This window comes from Serinus canaria, chromosome 19, assembly GCF_022539315.1.
Source record: "Serinus canaria isolate serCan28SL12 chromosome 19, serCan2020, whole genome shotgun sequence".
Lineage (NCBI taxonomy): Eukaryota > Metazoa > Chordata > Aves > Passeriformes > Fringillidae > Serinus > Serinus canaria.
Window position 1 is genome coordinate 2,374,939 of NC_066332.1, and position 13,228 is coordinate 2,388,166.

A 13,228-nucleotide genomic window follows, 5' to 3' on the forward strand; every position below is an offset into this window, starting at 1 on the left:
GAATGTGAAAATATCTGTGCCAAAATATTTCATTTTTGAAGTAAAATTTACTTTTAAAATAGAGTTTTAAATTCCCACTGTTAATAGGGAATTGGAGAGAAATACTAAAAATCCATATAAATACACAGGCACAGGGTAATCTTGTCTTTATGGAGCAAAAATAAATGGATTTAATGGAGAATTTAATGGAAACAGGCCACACAAGGGTGTTACTCCGATCAAGGAGAGGCTCCACCTGCTCTCTCCTGCACATTTCCCATTCATTGCATCAGGGGCAGCACCCAGAGTTCTGAGTCCAAATCCCAGGTGAACTCCTGCCTGATTTCCCTTCCCAAAGAGCCTCTGGAATGAAATGTTCCGAAGAGCAAAACAGAAAATACTAAAAAAATTTCAGTTATGAATCCAAGGGGCTGTGCAGGGATCTGGAGCCATGGCAGCCATTTATTCTGATATTCTCCATTTCTCCCAGAGTTCTGAAGGAAGATCACAGAGACTCTGAGCTGTCCTAAATGGTGGTCAGGGAGTCTGTCTGTCCTCAGCACTTCTGGGAAAAAGCTGCCCTGGACTGAAATCTGTGCTATTGCACTGAGATTTGTCTAATAGCACTGTGCTATTGCAGGAGATTCGTCTAATCTCTATTCCTTCACAGCAGAAAATGAGTTTGAAGGATAAAACCTGAAACCACAGAGGTGAGATTTTCAAGCCTTTCCCTGGAAAAGGTGTATTTTCAAATGGAGAACCATCATACTTATTTTCTCCAGGAGAATTTTAAATAAACATGAAATCAACCCAAATACTTAGGACCAAGAATGGTGTTGAGATCCCCACAGATGGTGGGAAATGTGGGGTAAAATCTGTGCAGGGGAAATAAAAAATAGGAGGAAAAAATTAAAGAGACAAAGCTACTGTGCAACTCAACTAAACCCTGACCAAGGTGAAAAACTCTGTCTTATGAACAAGGTTCTGATCACCATGTGCACACTCCAGCACAATAAAAGGTGAATAATTCATCATCATTTTCCAAGGCAAAGTATGCATCACTCAGCTCGGGGGCAGCACGGGGGATTTCACTGGCAGGATTTTTCTTTGGGGACAATGACAAAGTGGTGCTCAGCAGCAGGAAGCTGAAGCACTGAAGTGTGTTCCATGTGCCATAAATCACCACTGCAGCCACAGGATGTCTCTCTGGTCCCAACATACCATCAATTTTTCAATAACCCCCTTAAATAATGGAAAACGTGAACGGTGACAACAGTAATGAAAAATGAAATGTTTGGCACGCCAAAGCCTTCAGAAAAACACTGCTAATATGTTGCTTCTGCAGCTAAAGAAGCTTTTTTACAGAAATCTTCTCCCCAAAAACCCAACATGTTTGCCCCCCAAACAAGCTGGAGAGTTTTTGTTCAGTCTTTGAGCTCTGTGGAACTGGTTAGGAACAACCTGCTTCAAAGCAGGGTTTCTTTTGTGGTTTTAAAATTAACCAAGACAACGAGTTCTGTGTTCCAGGAACTGCTTGTACATCCACCCTAGGCTATCATTACACCTTCCCATCCCAGGGAGGGAAAATCCTTCATGCAAGGAGAGCTCTCCAGAAAAAAACTGATTTTTAAAAGGATGGTTTAAATCCTGATCTGGAATAAAAAGGAAAATGATGAACTGGGCATGGATGAAGTCAGATCTCCACTGCTGCCCTCCCCCAGCCAGAAGCCAAGCTCAGTCATCCCTGACCTCTGTGCTTTTTCAGAATAAAGGGAAAAAAATAATCCAAGGTTGTGTTAGTGGCACATGAGCAATGAGGCCCAGAAGCCCTGGGAGAAGAGAGCTGAGGGAGGGGCACAGGGCCAGGCTGGGCCAGCCCCTGGCACTGGGACCTGCCCAGCCTGGCAGGGTGACAGCTCTGAGCTGCCTCTGCTGCCCTCCCCAAGCCCCTCAGGAAATGCTTCATGTGCCTCCAGCAGGTTCATTAGACAATTCTAAACAAAGCAATAAATACATAAATAAACCAAGTTTTTCTTCCAAGTTCCCAACTCAATCCCTTCTCCCTCCTTCCCTTCTGTCCCCCTAAAATAAAATTACAAAGAAAGAAATAACAGACTTTTCTGATTCTTAGGAAAATCATTTCTCACCTAATGATCCCAAATTGGAAGTAAAAGCTGAAAATGAAGATTTTACTGTAGCACATTGCAAGTTTTTTTATTTTGAAATATTTTTGCTAAAAATTAGCCAATTACTGAGCTGTAAAATGAACCAAAGTGCAATGAACACTCTTTAGAATACAGCACTCACTAATTAAATGCTCTCACACAGGAGCTTGCTTACCCTATCAGAAGGTAAAACTGAGGCATGATTTTTCTCATTTTCTAAGACCCAAGTTGTTGGCTCCCAACCCTCCCAGTGATGTCAAATTTCTCTGAATTTAAAACAGCCCAAGTACTCCTTTCAATGCATTTAATATTCTGCTTCTTGTATGAGCTGTTACACTGCTGATGCAGAACATGCTCCCTAAATCCATCCTTTCCAGTTATTTTCTCTCAAATCTGGTGTTTCTCACACATGAAGTCACATCAGGCACTGAATCTTCCCCAAACATGGCAAAGGGACCAGGAGCTCTGCAGGTTGTAAAGGTTTAGAACATTAATGCCAAAATAACCTGGGCAGGATACACCTTCCTAAGAATGATGTTGCTTATGGATATTATTCCCTGCTCCCAACTGCTTCCCTTCCCTTTTATTAAAAGCTCCTGAGGAAAAAGACACGTTCACTCTGTTATTTACAGTCAGGACTCCATCACTCACAGAGTGCAAACTTCTTGACTGGGAAAACTCATTTTCAATGCAGTTCCTACATAAATAGGAGGAAAAATATGCAAGCAGCAAGTGTTAATTACAAGGGAAATTGGAGCATGTGTTAACGAGCTACAACAATTCAGCTTGCAGCACTTTGACAAGTCAGAGCTCGGAAGTGAGAAACAATAATAGATTTTTGTTTATTTTCCCGATGCTGTCTGCTCAGGGTATTTAAATTAACAGTGCAATAAAATATTAAACTGCCCAACTCTCAGGGTGTGAAATTCACAGGCCAAACACTCATCTGCCAGCATGGCAGATAATTTTTTTAGACATAATATCCAATAATCTGCCATGACTGTCGCTCCGGATTGGGCTTCATGTGACGAGCAGCACCAGCAGCAAGGAGCTGCTCTGTGTAAAAATCAAGTGCCACAGGGCACCTGAATTATTGCACAGCCCTGGCTGGTCAGCACAGCAGCTCAGCCAGTCAGGAGCAGGGTGTTGGTGCATTCTTTGCAGCTGCAATTCAAAGAGAGCATGTGGGAGCCAAGGCACACGTGGGGGTTTCCCCTGGGCTGAGGAGGAGGTTCCAGCACAAGGAGGAACAGAGGGAAGGGCTCAGGGCAGGGACAGCACAGAGCTCCAAGCCCAGACAGCAGCAGGAGCCACAACAGGGCATTCCTTTCATGTCACCTCACTCACATTTCCAGTCACCCAGAATATTCACCTGAGTGCCTCTCCAGCTACTTGGTTAATTCACAGTCACACAGAGCCAGTTAAGGATGCTGCAAACTCTCACCAACAGCTTCACAACATCAGCCACAGTGAAAAAAATCAGGATTTCCAAAGGAGGATCTTTATAGATTCTCCAATTACAATCAACCACTGGAAAACATATTAAAAAAAAACCCCAGAAACAAGAAAATGTTTCATCCCTAAGACTGAAAACAAAAAGGGATAATCTTGGAACGTGCAACATCATTTCTTCCCTTGAGCTGTCTCTGACACTTCTCTGACCTCCTGAAGAGCCAGCACAGTTCACAAAGCCATCTGGAAACCAACTAGGAAAAAAATGAATAAAAAGGATCAAAACTTTTCCTTTGCTCAGGAGATGCACAGAGCAGCACAAGCACAGTCACAGGGAAGGGGGAAGAACCTGCTCATCCAGCCACAGGCTCCCAGATCAGCTCCTCCAAGGTCTCAAAGCATCTCTAACATTTGGATTGTCTCTAATTGCCCAGAAATCAGGAAAATCACCCATAACTGGGCTGTACATCCATGATCCTGACATACTATTTAAGCAGGAAAACACGTTTTGCAATTATCCAGACTGTCAGTTATCATCTCCAAAGAGAAAATTTTATCTTGGCCTGCTGTTGGTAACCAAGCAGTGGGGAAAAAACAACCAGCAAAAATAACAAAACTCAGACAACTCAAAAACTTCTAAATGAAAACCTTCTAATGAATCATTAGAGCTGAGGAGAACTTGAACTAGCCAACAGCTCAGTTATTCCTCTGCAGAGCCCAGCACTACTCTGGCTGTGAGTTTGCTGCAGCCTCTGCAGTTGCACAAGAAATGATCCTGCCAGGGTGTGAACTGCTCCATCTGCAAATTTCATTTGAACTGATGACATTAAAGATAAATATTAAATACCTGGTGATACAAAAACTCTCACTGCAATTATTTCTGTATGGAGTTTATCATTCCTTCTGCTCCTGTGTTTTTTTATTTGAAGCAATTTCACAACAGTGCCCAAAGTAGAGCAAAGGGTTGTGAGGGAATGGTTAAAATCTCCCCTCTCCCACAGGGATTTTTACAGACATTTCTATGCCCAAGTCAATGGGAAAAGCAAACTGGAGACTTCAGGAATCACATGAAGATTTACAGAGCTCTTGGAGCTCTCAGATAATTGTATTTTTGGATGACTGTGAGAGCCTCAATAGCTAGACAGTTTATATGACTGATATTGAAATGATGGAAAATAGAGAATTAAACTGAAAGTAGATACTGTATATGATTAATGGGAACAAAAAAACCCATAAAACATAAAGAAGCTGAGATAAAGTTCAAAAAGAAAACTGCCACTGCAGGGGAAGAGCAAAAAAAAACAAGCAAAGAAGAAATAATATGGACAAGTAAAATGAAATTCTATCTGCATTTATTAGGTGCAAATGTTGAAATGAATAATTTGGGAGCCATTAGAATTCAGCTTTTTTTAGAGCTCATATTCCCCAAACCATGGCCCAGCAGACAGAAATCACTTCCCCAAGATTTCCAGCAGAGGAAGGACAAAGGACACTGGCAAGGAGCCTTTCCTCCCAAAGAGAAAGAACAGCCCAGAGGGTGACTGTGGAGCCAGAGCCCCAGAACAGCTCCTGGCACTTGCAGGGCACTGCTGAGCCCAGAGTGCCAGCACAAGCCCAGGGGCCCTCAGGGGGTGCTCAGTGACTCCTCCCTCACCCTGCTCTCCTTTGGGCTGCAGTTGGAGGCAGAAGGCTGCCAGGACCTGTCCCTAAAGCCCCCCCAGCTTTGGGCTCTCTCTCTGTCACAGCTCCCCTGCAGCAGTGTGGCTCAAACAAATGAGGCTTCTGGAGAAAGAGAAAACCTCTCCCTTGGGAGCAGAAAGCAAATGCTGGGCAGAAAGTGAGCATCATTATTAATTTACAATTATTTTGTAACTCACTCCTGAAATGCCAAACCTGTTCAAAGGCAGCTTCCTTTCCATGCCAGGGATGCTGGGCTGCAGCTGCAGTCCAAACATCTCAAACTGGATGACACCTTGGAGCATTCTTGTTTCCTGTAGCATTTTAAGGCTGTAACTGTGTCAATTACATTCTCTAACACTAAAATTATGCAGAAAGTTAATGCTGATGTAACTTGAAAGAAGAAATTTCTGTCGTGAATGACACAAACAGATCCTTACACCCTGCAAATATTTACACACAGGAGTAAATCTCTTCTTCAAAGCCCTCCTACAGCTGTCAACAGGAACATCAAGGAGATTATTACTCCTGATGAAGCATTTGTCCCTGCATACAACACAGAAATACACCCAGCAGAAAAAGCTCAGCATTTTTATGGAACTTAGTAGATAATTCCTCAGAGCCCCATCTGTGGTGCAAAGAACTATTTTCCTATTTAATTGAAAGTTCACCTTTTAACTGCACGAGCCTAATGGTTCCCAATTATTCCTCTGTACATAATACAAGCAAAAAGAGGCTGTGGAATGTTTCTCTCTTATCTGGATATTGTCATTTTACTGTCTCAAACTTCTAAAAACAAGCTTTTGGCTGGGGAGGAAATCAGCCAGCATCAGACCTAGTGGGGAAACCCTGCACTTGCTCAATGTCTGTGGCTCTTACATAGTTCCAGATGTTCAGAACATTAATAATGCACTAACTCAAAACCTCTTTTTGAAACTTTAGAATGTGCAAATTGCATTAAAACCTCTTTGCCCTCATTAATGGTATTGTTACAATCCCAGTACTCTGGAAAATGTTTTTTGGCATTTGTTTAACTTTGTGATATTGCCATTTACTCATTTTAACAGCCAGTGTTCAAATCTTAATGCTTTTAATAGGCTGGGCTAAACAGACTACTATCCTTTGGAAATTTATTGAGGTAATTTATTAAATAAGTAAAAGTTGTCTGAAAGCAGCACTGCTTTGTTTTATTGATGGCAGGAAAAATGGGTTTCTTATAATTTATTTACAAACCCACGTTTCAGGAAAGTTTTAGAAATGCAAATATTGTCTTTGCAGAGTTCTGTTCATTACTGAAACACTTCTTGAAAACAAGAATTCCTACCAATCTCATGTATCTCAATAAGAAAAGGCTCTGTGTGAAATGAAGAAGAGCCAGACACTGAGAATTAATCAGGAAATGATATCCCTCCCTCAGCCTGCCATACCTGAGGGTGCCAGGTTTAAATCCATGTGGACACAGCCAGGGGTTAAGCTGAGCTCCCTCCTGTTGATTCCAAATCATTGCCCTGAACCTGAACATGCTCAGTCTGCTGACAGCAGCTCCACGCTGCTCAGAGTTAATTAATATTGTTAATTCCTGCCAGTCTGGAGCTGTGGGAGGGTGCCAAGAGTGGTTTGTCAGCACAAGGGCAAACAACACCTGCCTGAGACTCCTGGGCAGGTTTGGTGGATACCTGACACAGGGAGAGGGAGCCAAGCAGCAAGGAGAGGAGCTCCAGCCCAAAGGGATTTGCTGTCACCCAATCCTGGCTGCTCCCACTCCAGAAAGCATCAGCAGCCCAGAGAGCAGGAAAATGGGATGAGACTGACAGAGCTTCAGCTCTAGGAGCAGCTCCTGAAGTCATGAGACAAATAAAAACTCAGCTGAGAAATTCAGCATGTATTTTTGCAAGTGGCAAAAGTTGCTGCGTGTCATCACTCTAACCTTACCTCAAAATTCTCAAGGAAAACAGCCAGTGCAATGCAGCATGAATCATTTATATGCTAATTTATGCTAATTGTGCCACTATTTCATGATCATGGAGTAGTTTGGGTTGCAAGGAACCTTTAAATGGGATCCAGTCCAACCTCCCTGCAAGCTCAGATTTTCAAGCAGAGAATTCTTATCAGTTCCTAAGTTTTCCTGTTGAAAACACTCATTCAAACCCTTTCCAACTACAACTGCAAAAATCCTGCTTGCACATGATGACTCCTCAATTAGCAGATCCAAATTAACCAACAATGCCTCAGAGAACACAACAAACCAAAGCAACATTAACATCATTGTCCAAAGCTGCTTTTGCTAAAAAAAAAAAAAAAAAAAAAAAAAAGCTACTAAGAAAGGTCAGTTAATTCATCATGATGGATTAGCACTAAAATTTATAAGCATTAGCATTTTTCTCCTTGCTGGCTAGCCTGACTTTGATATGACACATATTGAATGAATCATCCAAGATGCAGGCACCAGGCAAGATATATCTTAATGCAGACAGGTTGGCAACATGAGCCCTAATGGGCCTTATCTTAATCTTGTTTAAAAGCATCTTAGATTGCTGGGCAATCTTTGCACCTTCTGATATTCTCTTTTATAGAGTGTTTTTTGCTGGAGTTGCTACTGATTTTCACATAAATGCATTTTTGCTGCATGGTATCACCAGTTTTAGGAGCCTTAAAAATGATGGAGCTTTGGAATTTAGTGCATGTTAAGATCAAGCTGATTTTTTTTTTAGAAGTCAGTGTGCCACAACTCCAACAATGACATTAAAAATTTCCATGTTGTTTGTGGATTCCCCCACATGAACCATCACAGCTGTTCATAACAGACACCCATCAAATGTGGGCATGTACAGCTGAGGGGCTGTTTGCCCAGCCATATATTTTCCTCCACTGCATCAAGTCCATATATTTGTTATACATATATTTTAAACAGCCACTCTTCAATTAAAAATATATTTACTCAAATACCTGAGGAAGATAAAGGGAAATTTCTCTACTATTGCTTTTTCCCCATTCACATTGCAGGTAGTGATTCCAAACTGAAATCCAATGTACATAGCCAACTAAATTCCAGCTCCATCAAATTATCTGCATAGAAAGTACTTAAAATTCAAAGCATTGTCCTCAGCCTTCCAGACAGGAAAAAAAAAAAACCCTTTATTTGTCACTTATTCCAAAGTTGAAGCTTCAATTCATAAAACAGATTGAGCCATCCAAAAATCTGCTTAAATCATAATAGTGAGGTCCATGACCATGTGTATTAATCAGATCTTGACAGCCTTGAAAAATTCCTTTGAAGGCTGCAGCTTTTTTAAGAGAGGCAGCAATTTCCTGTGACAAATCACTTTTGAAATGCAAATATTCTTTATGATGATGAAAGAATACTTTGTTTTCCCTGTATTAATGTGCTTACATTATTCTGTATTTTCAACATATTAATCTCAGAATTAAAGGCAACCCAATCCCGAATAAAAGTAGGGGGAAGAAAAAGGGCATCCATAGAAAAATATTGGCAATGTGATTTTAAAATATCATCCTTCAATTGTCTGCAATTTCTATTTATCAATACTTTGCTGGGCTCAGGGAGTGTTCCTACAAAGAACAGAACACTCGGCGTGTGCAGGGTGACCTTTCAGGGAGGCAGAAGGGCAGGGGGGGGAAGGTTCCAGAGCTGGCCAGCAATTGTTTTCCTCCTTTATTAAATGTCATTACAAAGTCTCTCTGTACTTGCAACTCACATTGCTATTCTCATAAAAACTTCCATAAATATTTGTCAGGTCTGGATATGGAAGATCAACTCTCCAACATGACACACTTGGAAAGACAACGCTGGAAACTGAAAGGTGCTGCAGTTCAATTCTTAAATAAATTGGAGATTTCTTGTAAGATCATTTCCTTTGCATGGAAGTGCAGGGTTTTGTGAGGTTAAATAAATTTATGGTCAGTAATCTGCTTTTTTCAGGGGCTTCCATTACCTGGTCTGATGTGGTCACCTAATGGTTACTGTCAGGAACTGCACTGTGAAAGACACCCAGGCAAGAAACAGCCCTCCCTTTGCAGCCTGCCAGTTAAATAATAAAGGATGAAGGGATTGTAAAAAAAGAAGAAATAGTTTTTATTTCATTTTGTAAAATATTCTCTGTTTATGAACCTTAGAGATGAGTGGAAAGGTCTGAAATTCTATTTCCATCATGTTGGTGTTTTTAATCATTTGGTAGGATTTTTTTAGAGGTCTTTGTGTTTGGCCTGTTAAGATGATTTTTAAAAATCATAAATAATCATTTAAAATTTTAAAACTCACACCCTTGCAAGCAGTAAAGGAAAAATAAGTATGAGTTACAGAATTATCTTGCAGGTTTATATTGCTGTTCCTGACCATAAACAACAGTAACAACAAATAGAGAAGAAAGCAGAACTACTGGGAGATCCAGATTAACCATAATTAGATAAGTGTTGTCAGTGAAATTAGATATTACATAGTTTGAAATGGAGAAATTTGATTCCTTTCAGCCAATGTCAGTGAGCAATTCCCCTGACTAAAGAAAAATACACTCCAATCTCCAATGCAGTGAAATGGAACAAGAAGCAAGGGAAGGAGAAATTACCTGGATGAATTCTGCATTCTGATAGCACAGAAAGAACATGCAAAGACATTCTTGCTGCTGAGTTAAACAGAAAGTATCATTTCATGGGGTGATTTTTAATTTTTTTCTTAATAAACAATTTCTAAACCATCAGGGAAACAACATAAGGAAAATTTATGGATCTGGCTGGTTTTATGGCAATGCTAATTGAAATGATTGTCTGTGTTAATAAGTGAATCTGTTGAGAAATACCAAAGATGCTTGCTCATGAAAACAAACCTGAATGCCAAGAACTAAACAATACAATCCCCCTGTGTTATTACAATCCATGGATTTGGTAAACACGGCTGTATATTGATGTATAAAGCAGAAAATCCCACAGTGCATTTTCAAAGGTGTTTGGTTTGAGAGGGAGAACAGCAATTCACCTTTCCTTACCTTATAGGATGGCAAAAAGCACAAAATTCCTTGGGCAAGTGTCTGACAGACTGCCAGCAGCAGGGCTCCCACCTCATCCTGGAACTCGAAGGTCTCGGTGTGCTGGAAGGTGGCGCACAGCTCCCGCCCGCTGGGGCCAGCGCCCACCGTGCCCACCCAAACCTGGGGGGCACAGGGACAAGGTTAGCTCTGAGCCACGCTGCAGAAATCACAGCAGGCTCAATCATGACATTTTAAGTGTGAAAGAAATGTTGAGGTATTTGTTCAATTCATTTCGGTACTTGAAGCACAGTAATTGATATGATATAGCACGAGCAACTTCTCCAAGGAAATGTGTCTAAAAATTGCCTCTTAATTCATTTAAAAATGTCATTTTCCATTGCATTAAGCCAAGCAACAGTCTGGACCTTTCTTTTAACTGTCAGAATGGGTTTGCCATCACTTTTATTTGGTTTTTGTACCATGGGCAGCATTGGAGCTCAGGAGAGGGAACAGCCAAGCACAGTTTACCTGGGAATTCCGGATAACGTGATTCGCCTCCAGCTGAATGGAAAACTTCACACCAAGCTCTGAGGAAAAGGAATCCATGGGAGAGAGTGTGCCTGATGTCAGAACTATTGTTCTAACTTCATTTAAGTCAGAAAAAGCCTAGGTGGGAGAAAGAAAAGCAGGAATTTAGAAAATCAATGCAATCCCTTTCAGATCTGATGTGTATTTGTTATCACTCAGATTATTTCATTTTTTCTTCCCACTCAGCTCACCACAGCAGGGTTCAAGCACCAAAAATTCAGCATGTGGACAAGGGTTTTCTGCCTTGAGCTCTTTTTGTGCTTGGGCCTCGGGAAGAAGGAACTTGTATCTGCATCATCACGTTGGTCTTCAGTCATCCAGGTGTAAGTTTGTTGTAGAGCAACCCTGTAATCATCTGCAAACCTACACAGAGAGAGAAATATCAGTAAAAACTACAATTAAGCAATCAAATTGTGAGCATTCAGCTGATAAACGTTAGACCTGACCTGCTGTTCTCTTTGAAGAGACAGGAAAGGACCATGAACAGGCCTTTGAGCATGATCTGTGCTGCAGGGCTCACAACTGGCACCTCAATAATTTCCTCTCTCCCATGCATAGATACTTTTTCTTCTTTTTCCAGGACAGCAACAAGATGTTTCTGCAAGAGGCAAATTCCATATCAACAACATTCTAAGTGTCTTCTCAACTTCAAAATTAATAGAGATACAAAACTGTCAGCTCACTGCTATAAAAGTTCATTTAAAACACCTCTAAAGTCAGAGGGAAAGGGGCAAAGAAGGGCCAAGGGAAAGGGAACAATACTTTCCATTTTCAACAATGCTTTAAACATAACTGGCTTCCACAGAAAGGAGGGATAAGCTTGAAAATAGGGTAAAAACATTTCAACACTCAATAAAAGTACAGCTGGATAGAACAGGCAAAAATATCACTGGCTCAATGGTTCAATTCAAGTAATTGTATGTGAGCAATTGTATCCTTCAAAACATTGATCCTCCACAAATTCCAGAAGCTCGAGTGGATTACTCCTGGTTTTCATCAGGAATCATTTTCAGACAACTTTTCAGTACTGCAGTAAATGAAAAGACCTGTTTCCATTTAACTTCTGTGCATTTTAAGATGTTTAACACCACCAGTATTATGCACGGTGATGCTCATTTATACAGTAAACAATATTACCTGTAAAATGGGAAAAGTAATCCCAGTTATTCCCATTTTGTACAAAAAGTTGAGCATTTCTTTGCCACTCCACACCTTACAGGCACTTTCATAGGCTCTCTCCACCAGCTGCTCAGAGCTCTCCTGCAGCCAGCTGAAAGAGAAAAGGCAGAAATCATTTCAGCATTGATTTTAAAGATTTAGAGACACTTTGCACGTACAAAGCAAACCTCAAAAACTGCACCAGACTTCGAAGATGATGATAAATGTCTTACTACATGTAAGGAGAGAGGTTCTGGTTTTCCTTTATGCCTGTTTTTCACTGTTGAACTCCCATGGAGCTGCTTTGGATGCAGCTCATTGAAATGAGAAGAAAATTTCTCCTCACATGTTTATACTTCATATAATAGATAATAAAGAAAAGGAATTAAAATGTAATTTCCTCTTATGATATGTCAGACTCATTCAAGCAAGACTTCTGCTGCATACCTAAAGCCACTCATCACTACTCCAATTGCTGCAGGTTGCTTTATCATCCCTGTCAGCTGCTGACTTTCCAATTAAGAACAAATCCTGAGGCATGAAATGAACACTTTTCATATTTACACATGGAAGGGAAAGTGGGGCAATCAAGAGTGCCCATTTAAACCTACCCACAGGTATTGGCAACTGCTGCAACTTGAAACAGAATTATAATTGTAATACAATGCAAAATGTGATTGATTGCTAAAAGCATGAGCTAAACGTGGAGACCATCTCATTTGTGGCAGAGCTGGAATTTTCTCTGAGTGAGCATGTCCTCCTTCATCCCTGCAGTAGCACAAGCCCTTGTCTCTGGCTAGAAAAGCAGACAGCTCCCTCTCTCCCTCCCAGGAAAGGCTGGAGCTGTCTGCTCCATCAAAAGGCAGGAGGCATCAAAAGGACAGCTGTCAGTGCTGCAAGAGCTCAAAATATTTACCTGCAAAACCAGTTCATCATTAGCAACTCGAGAGCAAGGCTCTGGGACTGTTTCAGTTCTAGATTTCCTGCCCTGTCAGCACAAATAATCTGATCCATGGAACAATTAAAATATAACTTCCCATCTGCCAGGTTAAATGCAAACAAAGCCCACCAATACTGCCACAACAATCACTTCTTTGGCTATCATTTGCTTGCTCTCATTAAGGAATGGTGATCACTAAGACTAAGGCCCCAATTCCTCAAATGTAACATCAAAAAGACCTGGGATTGAAATTAGGACAAGGGCCCTGTGACAGGAATTAAACAGAT

General features: G+C 41.0%; 1 protein-coding gene across 50 annotated transcripts in view; it reads right to left on the reverse strand.

The window, feature by feature from the left end:
* The window catches only part of BRIP1 (BRCA1 interacting helicase 1), a 47,038-nt gene that overhangs the window by 22,254 nt on the left and 11,556 nt on the right, over positions 1–13,228 (reverse strand). For all 50 annotated transcript variants that reach the window (XR_007779135.1, XR_007779123.1, XR_007779110.1 and 47 more), the window contains exons 10-14: positions 11,981–12,113; positions 11,290–11,441; positions 11,035–11,206; positions 10,784–10,921; positions 10,274–10,435 (exon numbers count right to left, since the gene is read on the reverse strand). Coding sequence is in view for 1 of the 50 variants with exons in the window: in XM_050981791.1 (XP_050837748.1) it covers positions 10,274–10,435; positions 10,784–10,921; positions 11,035–11,206; positions 11,290–11,441; positions 11,981–12,113 (757 nt within the window). In the remaining 49 variants the exon portion in view is untranslated. The remainder of the gene's footprint in view (positions 1–10,273; positions 10,436–10,783; positions 10,922–11,034; positions 11,207–11,289; positions 11,442–11,980; positions 12,114–13,228) is intronic.